At 40.2% G+C, this 17562-nt stretch overlaps 1 protein-coding gene across 3 annotated transcripts in view; it reads left to right on the forward strand.

Annotated features, from left to right (window-relative positions):
- ERG (ETS transcription factor ERG) overlaps positions 1-17562 on the forward strand; it is a 65197-nt gene that overhangs the window by 35994 nt on the left and 11641 nt on the right. The window contains exons 3-6 of one of the 3 annotated variants that reach the window (XM_010176005.2): positions 9115-9266; positions 12032-12235; positions 13206-13286; positions 15356-15427. In XM_010176005.2, the coding sequence (XP_010174307.1) occupies positions 9115-9266; positions 12032-12235; positions 13206-13286; positions 15356-15427 (509 nt within the window). The remainder of the gene's footprint in view (positions 1-9114; positions 9267-12031; positions 12236-13205; positions 13287-15355; positions 15428-17562) is intronic. The other 2 variants (XM_010176006.2, XM_010176007.2) reach the window with 2 other exon arrangements.

Genomic DNA, 17562 nt, shown 5'->3' on the forward strand with positions numbered 1-17562 from the left:
TCATTTACCTTGCTGTTGTTGCATATATAATGCAGGTTGTCACAGGTGGTATCAAATTGAGTTTCTTCAAATCCATTATGTTGGTACAGCCATTATATTTCTTCCAGGTACATAAATCTAATGAGACCCTTTGTGCCACCAGATAGTCAGTCTTTCACCTGAATGTAATAATATTGTTTCCTGCTATTTATTGCTCTTGAGTCAGACCAAAAGATTCACCCTGTTATAGTAAAGAACTGTAATATAAATCTGGAGGTTGCATATGTCATAGTTACTTACTTTTCTTCTTATTATTCTTTACACGTTTTATCAAATTAAGTATGAGCAATTCTATTACAACGAATGAGTGCAATTCATGTTATACATTTAGAGTGAAATTCACTCATTTGGAAGTGCTCTCATGAGGCCCTGGGTACTGCTTAAACAACATTTAAATCCATGGATTACTCAGTGGTCTCTGAATACACTCACCCATGGGACTCCTACCATGCCCATGGGTGGGATTATACAAAGGTAGTGTGGAAGAACTACATTTACCGGTTGGTAATCAATCTTTTTAAGGGAGGCTGAAGTGGAACGTAGAGTCTTATTCGGGCCACAGATAAATTTCACTTGCTGTGAGCAGTGTGATGATTTCATTGAAAAAGCATTTTGAAAGTTAGCTGCAGTGAAAGCACAGCAGAAGTTTTCCAACATCAGCTTGGCTGATACAGAAGTCTTAAAGAAATGCCAGAAATAATTAGTTCTCATTAAGATTTAATCATGTGCTAAATGTTTTTTTAAATAGTACCAATTGTTGCTTGAAAACCATTTGAGAATGAAATTATCATTTAATACATCTTTTGTTCTGGCTCTTTTGGGAAATACAATTTTTCTTTGCATGTTACTGTTCTAAATTTTCATCAAAGCGCCTCTGTACTAGCTGTGTTGAGTAGATCTGACACACAGGTGGACTTGTCAGAGTCCAGAGTGACCTCAAGTTTTTGTTGTTTGTTTTTTGGGTTTTTTTGTTGTTTGTTTTTGTTGTTTTTGTTTGTTTTTTGTTTTCCCCTTGATGTAAAGTCTCCTAAGTGATAGCTATTTTGTGCTATACAAACCAGTAAGTTTGAATGGGTAGCACTTGAGGTACCTTGCACAGTCTAGGCATGTGCCAGCTGATATGCCCAGCCATTAAGGAGGGTGCATTCATCCATATGGAACTCGATATTGCTACCACAACAGAACCATCCTGATCCCAGGATCCAGGCTGGTGTACTTTAAGCTAGATGATGCACCTCTGCATTACGCCCCAGTCTGTGGTATGATACTGGTGGATCTAGTTAGAGTATTTGCACACCTTGCATGTGTCCAACACATGGAGAAACAGGGTTGATCTGCGGTATCATCCTGACATCACTTGTTTTTCAAGGGCATAGCTTTTTCCATCCCTGGAGCACAACCCCATGGCTGAGGCTCGGTGCCATCCCTTCCACATCTGGTGGTGTACCACCGGCATGCAACCCTGGTATTCTTGGTAAACCTCAGCTCAGACTAAACAACAAGCATGGTCCAAAACCCACTGCAGTCAATGGGACTCTATCCTCTGTCTCCAACAGGGACTGAGTCAATGCCTACGTCAGTCCACAGCAAAGATGGGTGATCTCTCTTAAGAGGATGACTTTCTTAATGCACTTATTGGAGCTGCCTATATAAAGTAACATTAATCTTGCCTAAAAAGATGTGGTTTTAGTTATCTCAGACTGATAATCTTTTTTCCCCACTCACTGGGTGGTTGGTGGAGTGGCAGTCTACCAAACTGCAAAAACTGCAAATTCAGGATCTTCTCCATGTAAGGCTTTATGTGTGACTACTTCAAGAAGTTCCTCTTTGCTCTGAAAATCCACCAGCTTAACATAAGTGCGTGCATGTATGTGTATGTGCACGGTTTGGCTCTGTTCTTGAGGCAAATGTTGCCAAGGAGAAAAACAAACCTAGCTCACCACTACTACAGCTACTTTTCTGCAGCTTTTCAGGGGGTACTGGGCTGGCAGGTGCTATCTAAGAAGCTTTCCACTCTGGAATAATGTGTTCATTCATAATTGGCATGGTTACATTTTGGATTGACCACTGATGCTTAAATTGTGTGCTTAGCTTCAGGAGTTTAAGAGGGAAGTGAGGATAGCCACAATTTCAAAAGTGCTAAGCAACCAAAAGCTCTCATATGGGTAGTGAAATATAAAATTAGTCTTAAAATAATTACATAGAACCCCACAAGAGTTATGATCACTGTTATTATTTATGACTATTGCTATCATTACTGCTTTATTTCCAGCACAGTATTTGCTGTGTCTAGTGCATTTAGAACCGATGGTTGTGGTGTTCCCCTGGGCTGGCATGGCACAGGCACTGTCAGTAGGTAGGTTGTCTCTGATCCAGTGTGATTGGAGAGGAGTCTTCTCTTCCTTCATTAATCAGTGGTTTATTTTGATCAGGGTAGTGGAGGTGTTCAGTGTTTAAATTTTGGGAATAGCATTTTAAGACAAAGCAGAAGGTGAGTAAGAAAAAGTGGCTAATCGTTGGCTTGACGGTTTTGCACCCATCAGCCTCACAAACCCGATAATGCTAATCACGAAAATCAGCAGACATTCCACAGACATGAGGGATTATGGTTTCCATACAAGATGTCACTTCTGTTTATGCCTGGCATGTTCTACTTTGCTAACTTTCTATACGATCCCTGCCCACAAAAGAAGGCATATGTGGTTTGGGAAGGGCCCTGTCTCATGGTCTTTCATATTTTATGAAACCACAAATACAACAGTCTTACAAGCTCTTGAAATGAAATACAATTTGAGAAATGTAATCTGTTACCATTATAATAGAATTTCTATAAAAATAATAAAAGAAAAACAAGAGAAAATAGGTCCTGAAAGTTATAGGCCAGCTGGGAAGTCATTGTGGCTTTGGCCTAGCTATCACCATGTCAGACTTCAGCCTTCTCCCAAGCAGCAAATTATGTATATACAGAACATCGTTTCTTAGCTTTGGCTTTTAGTGACCCCCTTCCCTTCTTTCCCTTTCTTCACTCCAATCTCACACATAAGAAATATTGAAGTGTTTGCACTAACGGAGAAATGACAACGTGCAGTCAAACTTAAACCAGCTGTTTCCCCACACTGTGAACACAAAGAGCCAGGCTGGTAATATTTATAGCTTGACTGGCCTCTAGTGAGCCAGACGTTGACTGCTTTAATTTGCCATGATGGCCTTAAGGCTTGAAGCAGCTGTGGACCACAAGATAGCTGGGGAAAGTTAAGCAAAAAAAAAAAAAAAAGATTGTTTCAACTAGCAAAAATTATTGTGTGATTGAAAATGAGTGGCTGCTGCATATACAACTCAATAAACAAGCATCTTTTCTTTTGCTTACAGAAAGCCAACAACATTGCATGTGTTGGCATGTGGTGTTTGCTTTCTCCTTTTGCTGGAGGAAGGAACCAGAGGCACATCTACGTGCCATGATGTGACATCTCTGAGCGACCCCTGAGCCGGCCCCATGCACCCCTGAGCACCACTGGGCTCAGGGCACCCCACACAGCAGTGTCTGCCCCTGTTTTGGATGCTGAGGGGGTGTGTTAGCATGGGGCTGCCCCAAGCCCAGCCACAGTGCAGCCCTGGTCTCTTGGGGCTGTTCAGACAGGTTTAGTTGCCCCTGCATAGCCCAGCATGGAGCAGTGCACCTCCATGACTGTGTGGCCCAGTGAGGACTTTGATTTTCCTTTTTTTCTTTTCTTTTGTCTTCTTATGACTGCTTTTCACACTCACCTTATAGAAAAGGTAAACAGACTGTCACCATGACTTCAGCGTCAGCTTAAGCCAGCTTTAGCCAGCAGCACAGGTCCTGAGCCATTTCCCTCCCTTCCACAGACCTCAGCAGCTTGCTCCCACCCTGGCTGTGGGCGAACATTGCGTTCACACAGCCACCCCACGTGGGTGGGGGAGTGACTCAGGTTATAACTAAGCACTGAGTTACTTACCCACCCACCCATTTATTTACTTATTGGTGTATTTGCTGGGGAAGCAGCTTCCCAGCCCAGTTTGCTAAGCAGCTGTGCGAGAGCCTGTGTGAGCACCCCAGGGATATTTTGGCCTATGTGCGTTTTCTAGCATTTTAATGCCTCTGTTATGCTGGAGTCCTCTGTGGGGAATTTTGTGCTGCTTTCACAAGAAGCCTTGGAAGGGAAAAAGAGAAAATAAAACCTCTGTTTTCCTTTCAGTAGGTTAAGCGTGGTGGTGCTCACGCAGTAGATTTAAGGGCAGGTGCTGGCACGGGAGCAGAGGGCTTGTTGTGCTTGCAGGGCTTGACCTGGTGTACGCACAGAAGAAGCCAGGCAGCAGCGTCCAGCTGCGGTGCTGGGCAATGAGTGTGCATGGTGGAAACTGAGCTTTGTCAAAGCAAGTGTTGGGGACTCTGACATCACCACTGAAAGCTCTTTTCAGTGTCTCAGTTAGCACCCATGAGGATCACCATTGGTGCCAAGGAAGCAGTCCCTGGGGCTCTGCAAAGCATCTGGGAAGTGTGGACAGCCAGAGTGGGAGCAAGCTGCTGAGGACTGTGGAAGGGATGGAATCACTGGGACCTCAGTGATTGCTACCAAGTTGGAACTCAGAGAAGGATCCACAGGACCCCTCTTTGCATGTCACTGCTGTGACAGGTCTCAGCAGATGTGAATCCCACTGATATGTGAAGTGGAAGAGGGTATAGAGAGTGGCAGGGAAGAGAGCTTAGGGCTGCAGCTGTGTAACCCTTTGAATTTATATTGTGGACTAAGTATGTCAGGTGTGCTTTAAGAAACAGCTGTGTACCTCAAAGTAAGAAATCTCAGGGGAGTTTTGTTTTTTCCCTTCATGGGCCACTTTTTCAGTGAGAAACCATTTTGGAGGGGGAAGCACTGAGCAAGTTCACTACAGCTTGAGATGAGCCTGAGCATGCTTTGCAATACACTCAATATGAGCTGACCTTTATGTGATGTCATTTTGGTTAAATATAAATTTACATATGTTGGTCCAAATTATCTCAGGGAGCTGACTTTGTGGAGCTCTTCCTCTTGTACTTAAGGACAGAGTGGGGACATTGCAGCCCTGCTGGAGCCATTCCCTTCTTTCTCAGATCACTGGCATTATGAAATGGGAGAGGAGAGATGAGGAGGGGAGTCTGTATCCTGTAGGACAGTGTCATGGTTTGTTTGCCAGAGCCTCACAGAAGAAAAGTTCCGGGTAGCTCAGCATGTCCTCCGACCTGACCAGCCATGGGCTGGATGGGGACCACGCATGGAAAACTCTTCAAAGATATCCTTACACTGCTCTACTCTCCTGAGACCCCTTTTCTGTAAGTAGCCTCTGTAAGGAAGTTGTCCAAGCTGTGGTTATTAAATTGACTTATAAATTTATGTAGATATTGGGAGGATTTTTCTCCAAATTCTACAATTTTTCTCATTTCCCTCTGAAATTCAGAAGTATCAAATAGAGAGGTTTATATTATGGGAATGTCACAGAGATCATGTAAAATTTTGCTGATTCCTAATCTGTGTTTCTCTGACACCTTGCATTTTAACACCACAGGTGTTTTATGTCACATGGGGAAAATAGTAGCATAGCAAAAAGGAAAAAATGTGTTTCATACACTTATTTATGAACTTACATCTGCTTTCATTGGAGTCAATGATTGGCAAAACTCCAATCGGCTTCAGTAGGAGTGGGTGCTAAATTTAACCATCAAATCAGCACGATTCTAAGTAACCCTGAATAAAGGCAGGGTTCCTTCCAGGTCCAAGGACCCATGGAGAAATACTTTCTTCAACAGACATCTATCAGCAATCAGAGCTGAATCAGCTCAGGACTGGACAAATTGCTCTTGGGTAGCATGACTGTAGTCTTCCACCTTTTTAAAAAAAAAAAAAAAATCCAGGTGTAACACAGTATATTTACAAAGGGTAAAAATAACGTGCAGCTGTGAAGAAAAACATCTTGGGTTTCATTTCAGACCTGGAGCTGACGATGAATCACTGCAAAGCTGCACCCTTTACACTGGGCACACTTTCTGAAAGCTGCTTTTCCACTGCCCTGGCTCCCCTGGTGGTTCAGAAATAAAGCAGACTCACAGAAAGTCCTAAAAAAAGCCTTTGCAGACAATCGCTCTCTTGTTGTTCTGGGCACTAAAAATACCGTTTTCTAGTGTCTGTTTGCATTTTCAGTTTTGCTTTCTACACCGTAAAAATCCGTTCCAGCTATTTGAATTAAGCCTTGGTTCAGTGGTATGCATAAGCACATGCTCAATTTGAAGTACCCAAGTAGTTCTGTTAGCTACCGTGGAGCTGCTTACATGCTTGAAGTTAAGCATGGTCTTAGAAGATATGCTGAACTGGGAATTTGCTTGTCCACCCAGTAAGCTAATGGAACAAAACCCTTAACCATCTGCTTCTGGATTTTAATGAAAAGTTATGACTTATTTATGATCTTTTTCCCCACCCTTGTCTGTTTATATTCAGATCAGAAAAGCAGCTCAGAAGCCCTGTCAGATTGCCAAAAGCTGTGTGCTACTACTGGATCTTTCACATCATTTACCGTTCAGTGTTTACAAGAGTGTTTTTAATGCATGATTGTCCATTGAAGAGGTGTAGGCTAATACTGATGTGATATTTCACATCAGCACCATGACTTTGATGTCCCTGTATCCCAAGTTCCTTTTCACAGAAATAAAGTAACTGTGCCAGTTAGGCCAAAGCATGTTGCTAACTCTCTGTTTCCCAAAAATATCCCTTAAAAGTCAGTAAATGGGCCAAATGGTTCTTTCTTTTGTCTTTGTAACATAACTGAGCATGTGATTCAGCATGGGCATCTATGCAGGTATAAGGAGTTAGATGATGTTTCCAAATATACATGGTTTAGTGTACAGACTCACTTATGCTTATATGCCATTTGTATTTGTTAAATGTAAACAGAAAAAGCCAATATTTTAGTCACAAGCAATCATCACAAAAACTCTTTTCCACATGTTTACGGCTGAAAGAAGAAGTTACTTTGTTTTGCTTAGCTCTATTTCAACAGAAATAAGCTGCATCCCAGAATTATATTTAGACGTATGTAATTGGATAGAAAAGTTAAAGCTGAGAGAATAATGCCCAAGTGTTCTGGTTCTGAGAAGAAAGGCTAAATTCACCACCACTCAATGACAGGCAAGACCATGCGTTGACTATTTCTTCCCTTGTGGTTATTATTCAGTCCTGTGGCTGACAAAGCAATTGTAGGACCTTTACATGAGGCAGATTTCATATGTAATATGTTAAGCGGCACCCAAGATATTTTATACCTGAAAAAGGTATGTGAAGCTAACATTTCCCAGGCAACATTCAAGGCCCTGTTCCTTCTCCTAAACGAGATGACAGTACCCATTGAATGGTTTCTGTGATATATTTTATTTTTAAATTGGAAGCCATCAGCAGTTATTTTTTTTAATATATACATTAACACAACGAGCTAAAATTAGTAGTAACACTGCATAGGAAAAAACCTGATATAATTAAAATGTATTTTTAGTATTTAAGATGTATACCAAATCTTTTCAGCTTTCCGAGTGCTCTTTATTTTTTAAAACACACGTGAGAATTATAACTGCTTTAGTTCCTGACCCATGGTAGTGCTGAGGAGTTGACTCAACCAAGTCACTTGGGCATTGGATAAAATATCTGCAGCATCCTTATGACCTATGTTGAACAGACAGTGGTCCAAACTGTGTATTATTTTTCCTCTTTTGTCCTCAAACAATAGCAAAACTCTTCTGAGAAAGCACCTGTATTCTGACCACTGGTGGGCTTACAGTGACATTGCTGCCCAACGCTTGCAGCAAGATCTAAGATTTCCAAGCTGGGGAGAGCAAGAGGCTCTGGATGAAACACATTTTGGGGAGCAGGGGACAGATCCTGAAACACGCTTTCAGGCGTCTGGGACTTGGAGGATCTCTCAGTTCTCTGGACTGCAAATGAGTTGGTTTGGAAGGAACCGAAATGAAGCATCACATCCTGACTTGCTGCTTATTTAGTAAGACCATAATACAATTTCAGGAGTTAAATGGCAGGACTAAAAGAAAGCTTGTTAATAATGTAGTATCTAGGAAGCCAAAACTCAGCTAACACCATCCTTCCCTTGCCAAGCAGCCTCTTTACATTTAAAGGTATCCCCTGTGGTTCTGTTCTTTATTTTGATTTTTGTAACGATTTTTCTCTCTCTGATGAAACACGTTGTAGACATTAAATTAAGGGACAAATATGGCTGAATCTGCCAGAAAGAAAACCGTGATGCAATTAAAATGCCATTGGGGAACCCCCTGTGGGATGTTAAACCTAAAGACTCTATTCAGAAAGCAAAGCCAAAATTAAAGAGGTGTCTGGTTGCAGATCCTCTGCAGATTTCCATTTCTTGACTACAGTGCCATGGAGACTGTGCTAGTCAGGAACTGAAAGGCTTTCCCAGTCATGTGTGTGGTATTTTGAATCATGGCTTTGGCAAATGTTCCTTTTCTGTAAGCCATACGTATAAGTGTGTCTACATTGCCTGACAATAAAGTGCAACTGAGTGTGGCCCACATGAAACAATGACAGCAGTGGAGATGGGAAGCTGTCCAAGCCTTGGACAAGTCTTGTTCAAGGCTTGGACAGTGACAACTAATAATAGTTTTTCCTCAGAAAATTTATGTTAAGTGCATCTCTGTGTTTGCTGAGTTGTCCGTGAGATGTTTTGAGAGAGAAGTGCAGTTAACTTGCAGCCATCAAGTTCAGCAAGCTTATGAACAAGCCTCCATTCTAGCCCAGTCTCTGGCAATAAATAGTTAGTGTTTATGTATTTGGCGATATTTAAAAGCCTGATCCTTTGAAAATAAAAATAAATAAGTGATCAATTGAAGCTGGTCATTTTTTCTGTGGCAACTGAAGGTATCGGGGTGGTAGGTACTGAGTTTTCCAGTGACAGTCCAACCCTGGTGCTTGAATCTTGTTTTTTCCATTTCATTCAGTGTGATTCTTTGCTGAAGATATTAGTAGGGACTGGAACAATAACAGAAGCACACCTCTCTTCTCTGTCTAGGAATTCTCCTGATGACTGCAGCATGGCAAAAGGAGGGAAAATGGTTAGTGGCTCAGACAATGTTGCGATGAACTATGGAAACTACATGGAAGAGAAGCATGTTCCACCCCCAAATATGACTACCAATGAACGAAGAGTCATTGTGCCAGCAGGTTAGACCCTCTACACAAAAGTTTCAAGAAAAAAAATGTGTTTCCCCTGAGTCTACTAACATTATTTAAGAAGATTTAGAGAAAAGTGGCAATCTGATACAGGTGATCAGGAAGAAAAGAACAGTAATTTTCCAGGGTTATTAAGAGAATGAGCTGACAAACATAGTGAAGCCATCTCCTCAAACTGTTCGTCCCATTTCAGCAGCAGAACTGGCTGGTTATAGGCACTCAGATCTTACCTGACTTCTCTAGCTCCCTTTGAAGTATTTCATCCTAAAGTGGGCAAAAGGAAGAAGCACTTCCATTTCCTAACACCACGGACTAGCTGGGTGCAGAGTGAATGGGAGAGAGAAAGTATCACTTCACCGCATGATATCCTTCCAAATACTAAATGCAGTCTGGCCCTCAGCATACTAAAACCACAATACCTTTTTTGAAATCAAACAATGATCAAAAAACATTTATCTAGATTATCCCCTGAGTTTGGGTGATGTAAAACATTTTAATAAGCAAACTGACAACTCCACTGCAATGTAAGAGCACAGTTGAGAAATTCTTAGTTAGCCTTGGCAAGCTTGGTTGTGGGATTCAGCAGTTAATTGAACAAGAAGGCATTCACTCCTGTTGGCTTTGTCCTCCAAACAAACCTCAACTGGAAAGTTTGTTGCCTCAGTTTGCAAAATAATTAGAGTGCATGTTTCTGAAGTCAAAGCATTAGACCATCATGACATATGTGGGTGTTCATAAACCACTGGATATACACAGCATACACACAACACCTGCAACCAGAAGGGAATGTTTTTCTGCTAGTTCCTCTCCAGCAGAGATGTACCTATCTGAAACATTTCTGCGACTGCCATGTTGCTTAATATTCTTACAGTTTTTCAGTTGCTAAGATATGCAAGAGTACTGACTGCGGCCAATTTTGCAAGCTGTGATTATTTCAGTTATTTGTCAAGATATGTGTGGACAAATATGTTGCAGTATCCTCTGCAATGGTATTGACAGCTCTGTTCTGAAGCACAGAAGAGTGGTGCACTGAGTAATGAAGTGTTCTGCCTAACTGTAGGCAGACCACACTGAAATTCCTGACATTTGAATGTTCTTCTAAAACATTTATCTTCTTGGTGATTGGCACCTTTTTTCAATTTTTAAATAATCTTTAGCATGTTTAGCTCAGCAAGATCTTTTTTTCTCAGTGTATTCCTGGAGGTGTGTTTTGAGGTGGATTTGAGTGACATTGAAGGAACAAGATGGTCACATTCACAGCCTTGCTTTTTTGAGGTCCCTAGAAGAAATGTATGGGTAAAAATCCATTGGTTTTGTTTGACTACCACATAGGCAGTGTGCAGCTCAGGTGGCAATGTTTAGGAATAAAAAAAGCAAAATTCACATTTCCAACTGTGTTAACATTTAAGCATTTAAAGCATTTCAGCATTTAAAAATTATAGGCATAATCAAAATGTTTTGGTAAACTCATCCAGACTCTAGGTTTAGCAACCAGACTTGCATCTCTCTAGATTGCTACATATTGTGTACTAGATGCAGGGGTTCTTATCAGTGTTTTTCGTCCACTTCAGAGAACAGAGAAACCCTCTGAAGCTCCAGAAGATTAAATATTCTGACTTGCAAGGGCTTAGAATGCCAAAAGAAGCATCAGAAAAGGAGAGGCACTGGTGGGTGAAGGACTGGGAGTGAGCAAGAGCATGACAGACTCTGAATCGTTCCAAGCCCAGAAACCCCCCCCTCTTTCAAACCAGCCTGAACAACAGTCAAAAGAGAGGGGATGGCAGTGAATTAAGCCACAGAAAAGCTATTTAGGCTGTCACTCAAGTCCCAGCTCTTCCACAGACATTTATGTGACAGAATACAGCCATTTGACTTCTATGTGCTCCTTTCTCAGTCTTCAGGATATCACAGAGCCTTTTAGGTTAAAAGGCACAAACTCTTGAGGGGTTTGATTCCCCTTAGTTTTATTCTTATCTTTAGTAGAATGTTTAGTAGAAATAAAAAAGGAGGAGTTTAGAGCCAAAAAAGACGTTTAAGTTAAAATCAAAGATTCTTTCAAAAAGACAAGATATTTGGCCTTAGTTTTCTCTAAAAATCTGGAATAGTTCTTGTTCTTTTCCCCAGATGGTTTTGCCAGCACTCCAGGTAGTAAGTAAAAACCCAGGCAGGTGTAGCAATATACACCAGTACAACACAGCAGTCTAGGAAAGGAAGTGCAGAATATTTTTATATGACCCACTCTAGTTTATGGAATAACAAGCCAAATCTGTGAGTGCTTACTTGGCCTATGCCCAAGAAACAGTGCTTCTGACTTGAGTGGAAATGTCACTTGAATAAAGATACAAATTCAACAGAGAGCTTTGAAAATTGTTCAGATACAAGTCACAGTGCTGTTAGTGGGCTCTCTAAAATACTTCTCTGAAGAATACTCTCTGCATGAAGACAGGAGCCTATGTTAATCTGTGGATAATAATGCATAAAAATAACAAGAGAAAAGAACTAAATGTGAGAAGTTGCTCAACAGCAGAGGGTTTGTTGTTAATAATCGGAGCTCACAGCTCTTCTCTAATAGTTTTTCATAGACATTCTCCTTTGCACTCAACAAGCCAAACTAATTTCTCATATGCGTCCAGCAGTCAGTAAACAAGGAATTAAGGTCTCTCCAGTCTGACTGTGGCCTACATTTATTTTGTACTGATTCAGTGCATCAACACTCTCCGCTCTCTGCCTAATTTTATGCTTTGTGATACCAACAGATCCTACGTTATGGAGCACAGACCATGTACGCCAGTGGCTGGAATGGGCGGTGAAGGAGTACGGTCTCCCAGATGTGGACATCTTGTTGTTCCAGAACATTGATGGGAAGGAGCTGTGTAAAATGACCAAAGATGACTTCCAGAGACTCACCCCAAGCTATAATGCAGATATCCTCCTGTCACACCTACACTACCTCAGAGAGAGTAAGCTAGTTTTCTGTCATTGTGATAGTGGCTTCAGTGAATTTGTGGTTGATATCAGTCTTAGATTTAAGGTTGTGGATAAACTCAGCTGGGTTTTCAGATGCCTGTTGCAAATGTTGCTCTTCCAAAGGACATAGGAGAGAGCCTGATCCAAAGCCTCTTGAGTTTGGTGGAAAGATTCCCATTAATTTCAGTTGGCTTTCACTCATGTTTATCGAAGAAAAGAGTTAGGTAATATTTCTACATGTCCATCTCAGAGAAAAATCAAATTAAAACCCAGCATATTCGTCAGCCTACTGTAGGAAGAAAGTCATATGGGATTCAGTGCTAATGTTTTTTCTGGTCACATACTCATTTCTTTCCATTTTAACAATGAGAATGCTAAATGAGAGTGCAAACATTGATTCATATTGTGAATTCCAGGCATGATTCTAAGCACTGAGAGCAGTTTTCTCTACTCTGAATAGGATCAGGAAGATTTAACTGAATTTAATAAAAGTTCCGTAAATTAATAGAAAAAAGGAATAGTTCCTGAAGTCCAAATGCAAATTACTTATAGTGCATGGCTAGCATTTCAGAAGAAGAAAGGAAAGAAAGGACTAGTGAATTCTTGGTTTGATGGTTTTCATCTAAGCTTGAAGAAATTTTGCAGGCTTGCCTCAGTGTAAATAAGTTAAAGTGAACATGTTTTTTTAAAGAAAAAAACAACAAGCATTGCAACACCAGTGCGGTGCAGTCTTCTCCACACGCACACTGTTAATAATCAGTCAGAAATACTATGCATTCGTAATGTTGATAAAATGGATGCTCTAGTTTAAGCTGTAGTATGCACACCTCCCTATAAACTGCAGACTGAAACTGACTGTCGGTAGACTCACATTCAGGCAATCCTGTCATGGGAAAATATGGTTTAAAAAGATAATTCACAATTTTTTTTCATTTTGGTGTTGCTTTTTGTTTTGTTTTGTAGCTCCTCTTCCACATTTGACTTCAGATGATGTTGATAAAGCCTTACAAAACTCTCCACGGTTAATGCATGCTAGAAACACAGGTAATGCTGGCACTGCTCCCATTGCTGTAGGTCATCTTCTAAAAGCACAGGGTTCCTTTTTATGGGTTTCTTGCTAAAAATGGAAATGGTAAAACAGAAGGGAGACAAGCCTATCCTCTCCTTGCTCTGTGTGTGAGTTTTATGCACAGACACACAGAAAAAAGGTGAGATCATGTAGGCCAGATGTTAAAAAATGGTCTCCTTTCTGGTAATTTCTGTGTCCTACAAGAGAACGGGGTCCCTGATACATGATAAACTGCAGGCTTGGGGCCTTTGTCTCTGAGGACTGTTTTCTCATTCTGTCTCATTGTACTGTCAGATCTTCTCTGCTAATCCCTAGAAGTTGGTGGAGCTCAAAAGTGCTTCAGCGCTTGCCTAAGTGCTGTGGGCTCTGGTGAATGGGGACTTTTTCCCCTCCCATGCAGTATATATTGTATATTTCAATAAAATTGCTCTTTAGGGAGTTAGCTCATCTCATTTGTCAGCTATATGGGACTTAAGCTGGAAAATCCACTAAGTTTGATGTTGTAATTTCCACTAAGACTGATCTGAATGTAAAATTATTTTTGTTAATATTCACCCTTCTGTCAGTTTAGCCCAAAAAAGTATTGTGTAGGTAGAAGAACAATACAATACATGCCTCAAAAGCATCTGTCTTTCAGGAAGTGACTTAAAATATTTATGAAAATAATTCAGAATAAATTTTGTCTTGATCTAGCAGTTGTGCAACAGAGGATGGCATGGAATTGTACATACAGTATGGTATACATTCTGATTAGAGATGTTTGGAACATTGCATGATCATGCCTGAGGGTGTTAGTTACCTACAGTGACCAGAAATAACAATTCTTTTTAAGAAATGAAAAAGATAATACAAAGGATAATGCAAAAGGGAAAAAAAAAACCCAACAAAACAAACCTTGCATTGCAGTACCTTTTTCATATTTCATTTAGTTTTTCACTGTGATAAATAGGAACAAATTTCCTAGCAAAATTAACTAGGTTAGAAGATCTCTCCCTGAGGTTAGATGTTTGCCACTTGACATAAGGTCCTACTGTGTAGGCCTGCTGCAAATCCCACCAAAAGCAACAAAAAATTTTCCATTGACTTTAATGGGTTTGGAATAAGCCTTAAGCTCTTTTTTAAAAATAGATGGACTTGATGGTCTTTTCCATCTTGAACTTTCCAGATTCTAATTTGCCAAGCAGTTTCCCCATTGAATTATCCAAGTGTTGTTCAACAATTCTATGTGTTATCTTTTTCTGTATGTGTGCACTGACAATGATATTTTGAAATTAATTGCACCAAAATGAGATTGTCTGCATTTCTGTCATTGGGAGTGTGAATAATATCATGCTGATCATTGACATAAGAAAAATTTGTTCTTCTTGTGGCGTAAGAACTTTGGAGTGGGATTTTCAAAGGACCCCAACAAAGTCAGAAACACTATCTTCTTGAAGTCAGCAGTAGTTTCACGAATCCTCATGAGCCGTTTTGTGTTCATAGAGATGGTCATTAGAAGTCTGTGGATGTAGCAATTCAGAGATAAGTGAGATACCATTTTCTATATCAAGCTCAATATTTTTCTTTTTTGTCACTCTATGAAAGAGAATGAGATTTCTGAGGGTCTGACCCAAAGCCAAACAAAGTCTGTGAGAAGATTCTCACAAACACCAATAAGCTTTAGCCCAGGCCTACAGTCCCTGTTGAAAATATAAACCTGTTTGGGAGGTGCATGCACTAATGAAGAGAAGGCAAAAAAGTTTTATTTCAGAAGATATGAAACCACCTGCCCAGGTGGAGGTGATTGTGGGGAAGTTGGGAGGGATTTCCTGAACTTGACTCTCTCCTCTCTTAACACAGATTTTGCAGACTTTTATCCAGTAATTTGACTGGATTTACACAGGTGAAAAGGCTATCGGAATTAACTTTTATATATAACAGCCCAAAGATAGAAAATAGTTGTTCGTAGTCTTCGTTCAGACACACTACAAGAGAGAAAAAATCAGTGGACATAGGGCTTGTGAAAATGAATCTTTAGGTGCTATGTCTTCTTCTTTCTCCTTAGGAGGTGCCACTTTTATCTTTCCAAATACATCAGTTTATCCAGAAGCAACACAAAGAATTACAACCAGGCCAGGTATGAACAGTGACCACCTTTTGCATGCTGTAATCTTACTCATTTCATCTCTTGAAGTAGCTTGTTCTTTTTCTCCTTCAACTCTCTTTTAGTAAATATGAGGCTATATTTTGAATACACACACACAAATTATATACATATATTTTTTATATATATATGTGTGTGCATATATCATTGCGTAGAGTGACATGATTAAATAGAGCAGTGTAAGGACCAGAGCTGTATTCACTGGTTTTGTTGCATTGTCTCAGCAGTCACTTTTCAGTGTGCTTCAGCAGTCTGTCTGTAAAATGAGGCAAGAATATCCTCTTTTATAATGCTAATTGAAGTTTATTGGGAAAAAGTACTCCAAAAGTGCAGGATACATGTACCTCCTGCTATCTACTTTTTATTTATGTTTGAGGCAGATAAACCCCATAACATCTGATTATAAGTTTGAGACTAAATAAGTAAAATCAAAACATAAGAAAGTTCTTATTGCTCAAAAGTTTGAAGCCCATGGAAATATTCTGTGTGTGCTGGTTTGTGAAAGGCTAAAGGGAATAATTAAAGAAGATGAGGACATTGCTGTGAAACTAAAAGTTTTCTTTACATCACCCTTCACCACTAAAGATGCTGGAAAAATGCCCAACCTGGACATTTGCTTTTCTAGTAATAAGCACAAAGTACTGTGAGACATCAAGAGGAGTTGCAGCAAAATACTAAATTTTATGGAAATCCATTACTGAGCTAGAGGCATACATCCAAGTATTTCAAAGGGACATACACTTGAATTGACTGAGCTCTTGTGGAAAGACACATTCTCTCATTAAAAACAAAGGGGCCTTTGGATAGCAAATAGTTTACCTATCTTTTATCAATGCTTTATGGTATAGAATCATAGAATCATAGAATGGTTAGGGTTGGAAGAGCCCTTAATGATCATCTACTTCCAACCCCCCTGCCATCAGTAGGGACACCTTCCACTAGACCAGGTTGCTCAAAGCCTCATCCAGCCTGGCCTTAAACATTTTCAGAGAGGGGGCATCCAGAGCTTCTCTGGGCAACCTGTTCCAGTGTCTGACCACCCTCACAGTGAAGAATTTCTTCCTAATATCTAATCTAAACCTTCCCTCTTTCAGCTTAAACCCATTTCCCCTTGTTCTGTCATTAACTGCCCTTATGAAAAGTCCCTCCCCAGCTTTCTCGTAGGCCCCTTCAGGTACTGGAAGGCCGCTATAAGATCTCCCCGGAGCCTTCTCTTTTCCAGGCTGAACAGCCCCAACTCTCTCAGCCTGTCCTCATAGGAGAGGTGCTCCAGCCCTCGGATCATCCTGGTGGCCTCCTCTGGACTCGTTCTAAATGGTCCGTGTATAATCCAGGAGAATATGCACAAGTAACTATTTCATATAGACTTGTATACATGTAGGTACACATCTGCAGATTTGTTAACTGATAATTAAAAAAGATAGACAAGGAAACAGCTACCAGACCACTCTGCTCAGTTTCTAGGAAAACAAACTTTTCTGCTAGATTTGTTTGCCTGTAACAATACTGTAATGAATAGAAAGGAATCCACTGATCCAATGCATACATTTGGCATTTGGCTTTCATAAGACTTTTATCAAAGTGCCCCACAACGATTTACAGTGAAACTTAAATCAGCATATCATAAGAAATGAAATAGTTTAATAGCCCAAGAACTGGCCAACCAACCTGTTTAAAAGACTAAATAATGGACATGTTAAGTCATGGGTGCTTTAGCATTCTCTGCCGTGGTCGGTAGTTACTAATAATTGGAAAAGGAGACAGTAAAATTTGGTATAAAACTTAGAGATGACATACAATTTTGTTATTACTTAAAGCCAGAGATTCCTCTAAAAGATTCCTGTACAGGTGCCCAGAGCCGTATTAGAGATCAATGAACTGGCAATATGTTAACAGCTGAAAATACAAGTAGATAAACGCAGTATAAGACACAAGTTATTTGCCTATCTTACTGATTTCAAATTAACCCTCTTCACTCATAAAAGAAGAACTTAAAATAGGCATCTTTATTTATGGCACAATGAAAGCCACTGTTCTAGTTGCTGGCCAAAGTGAAAAAAAGAAAGTAAACAAATTAAGAAACAAAGTGGAGGATCATATGAGAAATC

Source organism: Antrostomus carolinensis, unplaced genomic scaffold (assembly GCF_000700745.2).
Source record: "Antrostomus carolinensis isolate BGI_N321 unplaced genomic scaffold, ASM70074v2 scaffold36069, whole genome shotgun sequence".
In the NCBI taxonomy this organism is placed as follows: domain Eukaryota; kingdom Metazoa; phylum Chordata; class Aves; order Caprimulgiformes; family Caprimulgidae; genus Antrostomus; species Antrostomus carolinensis.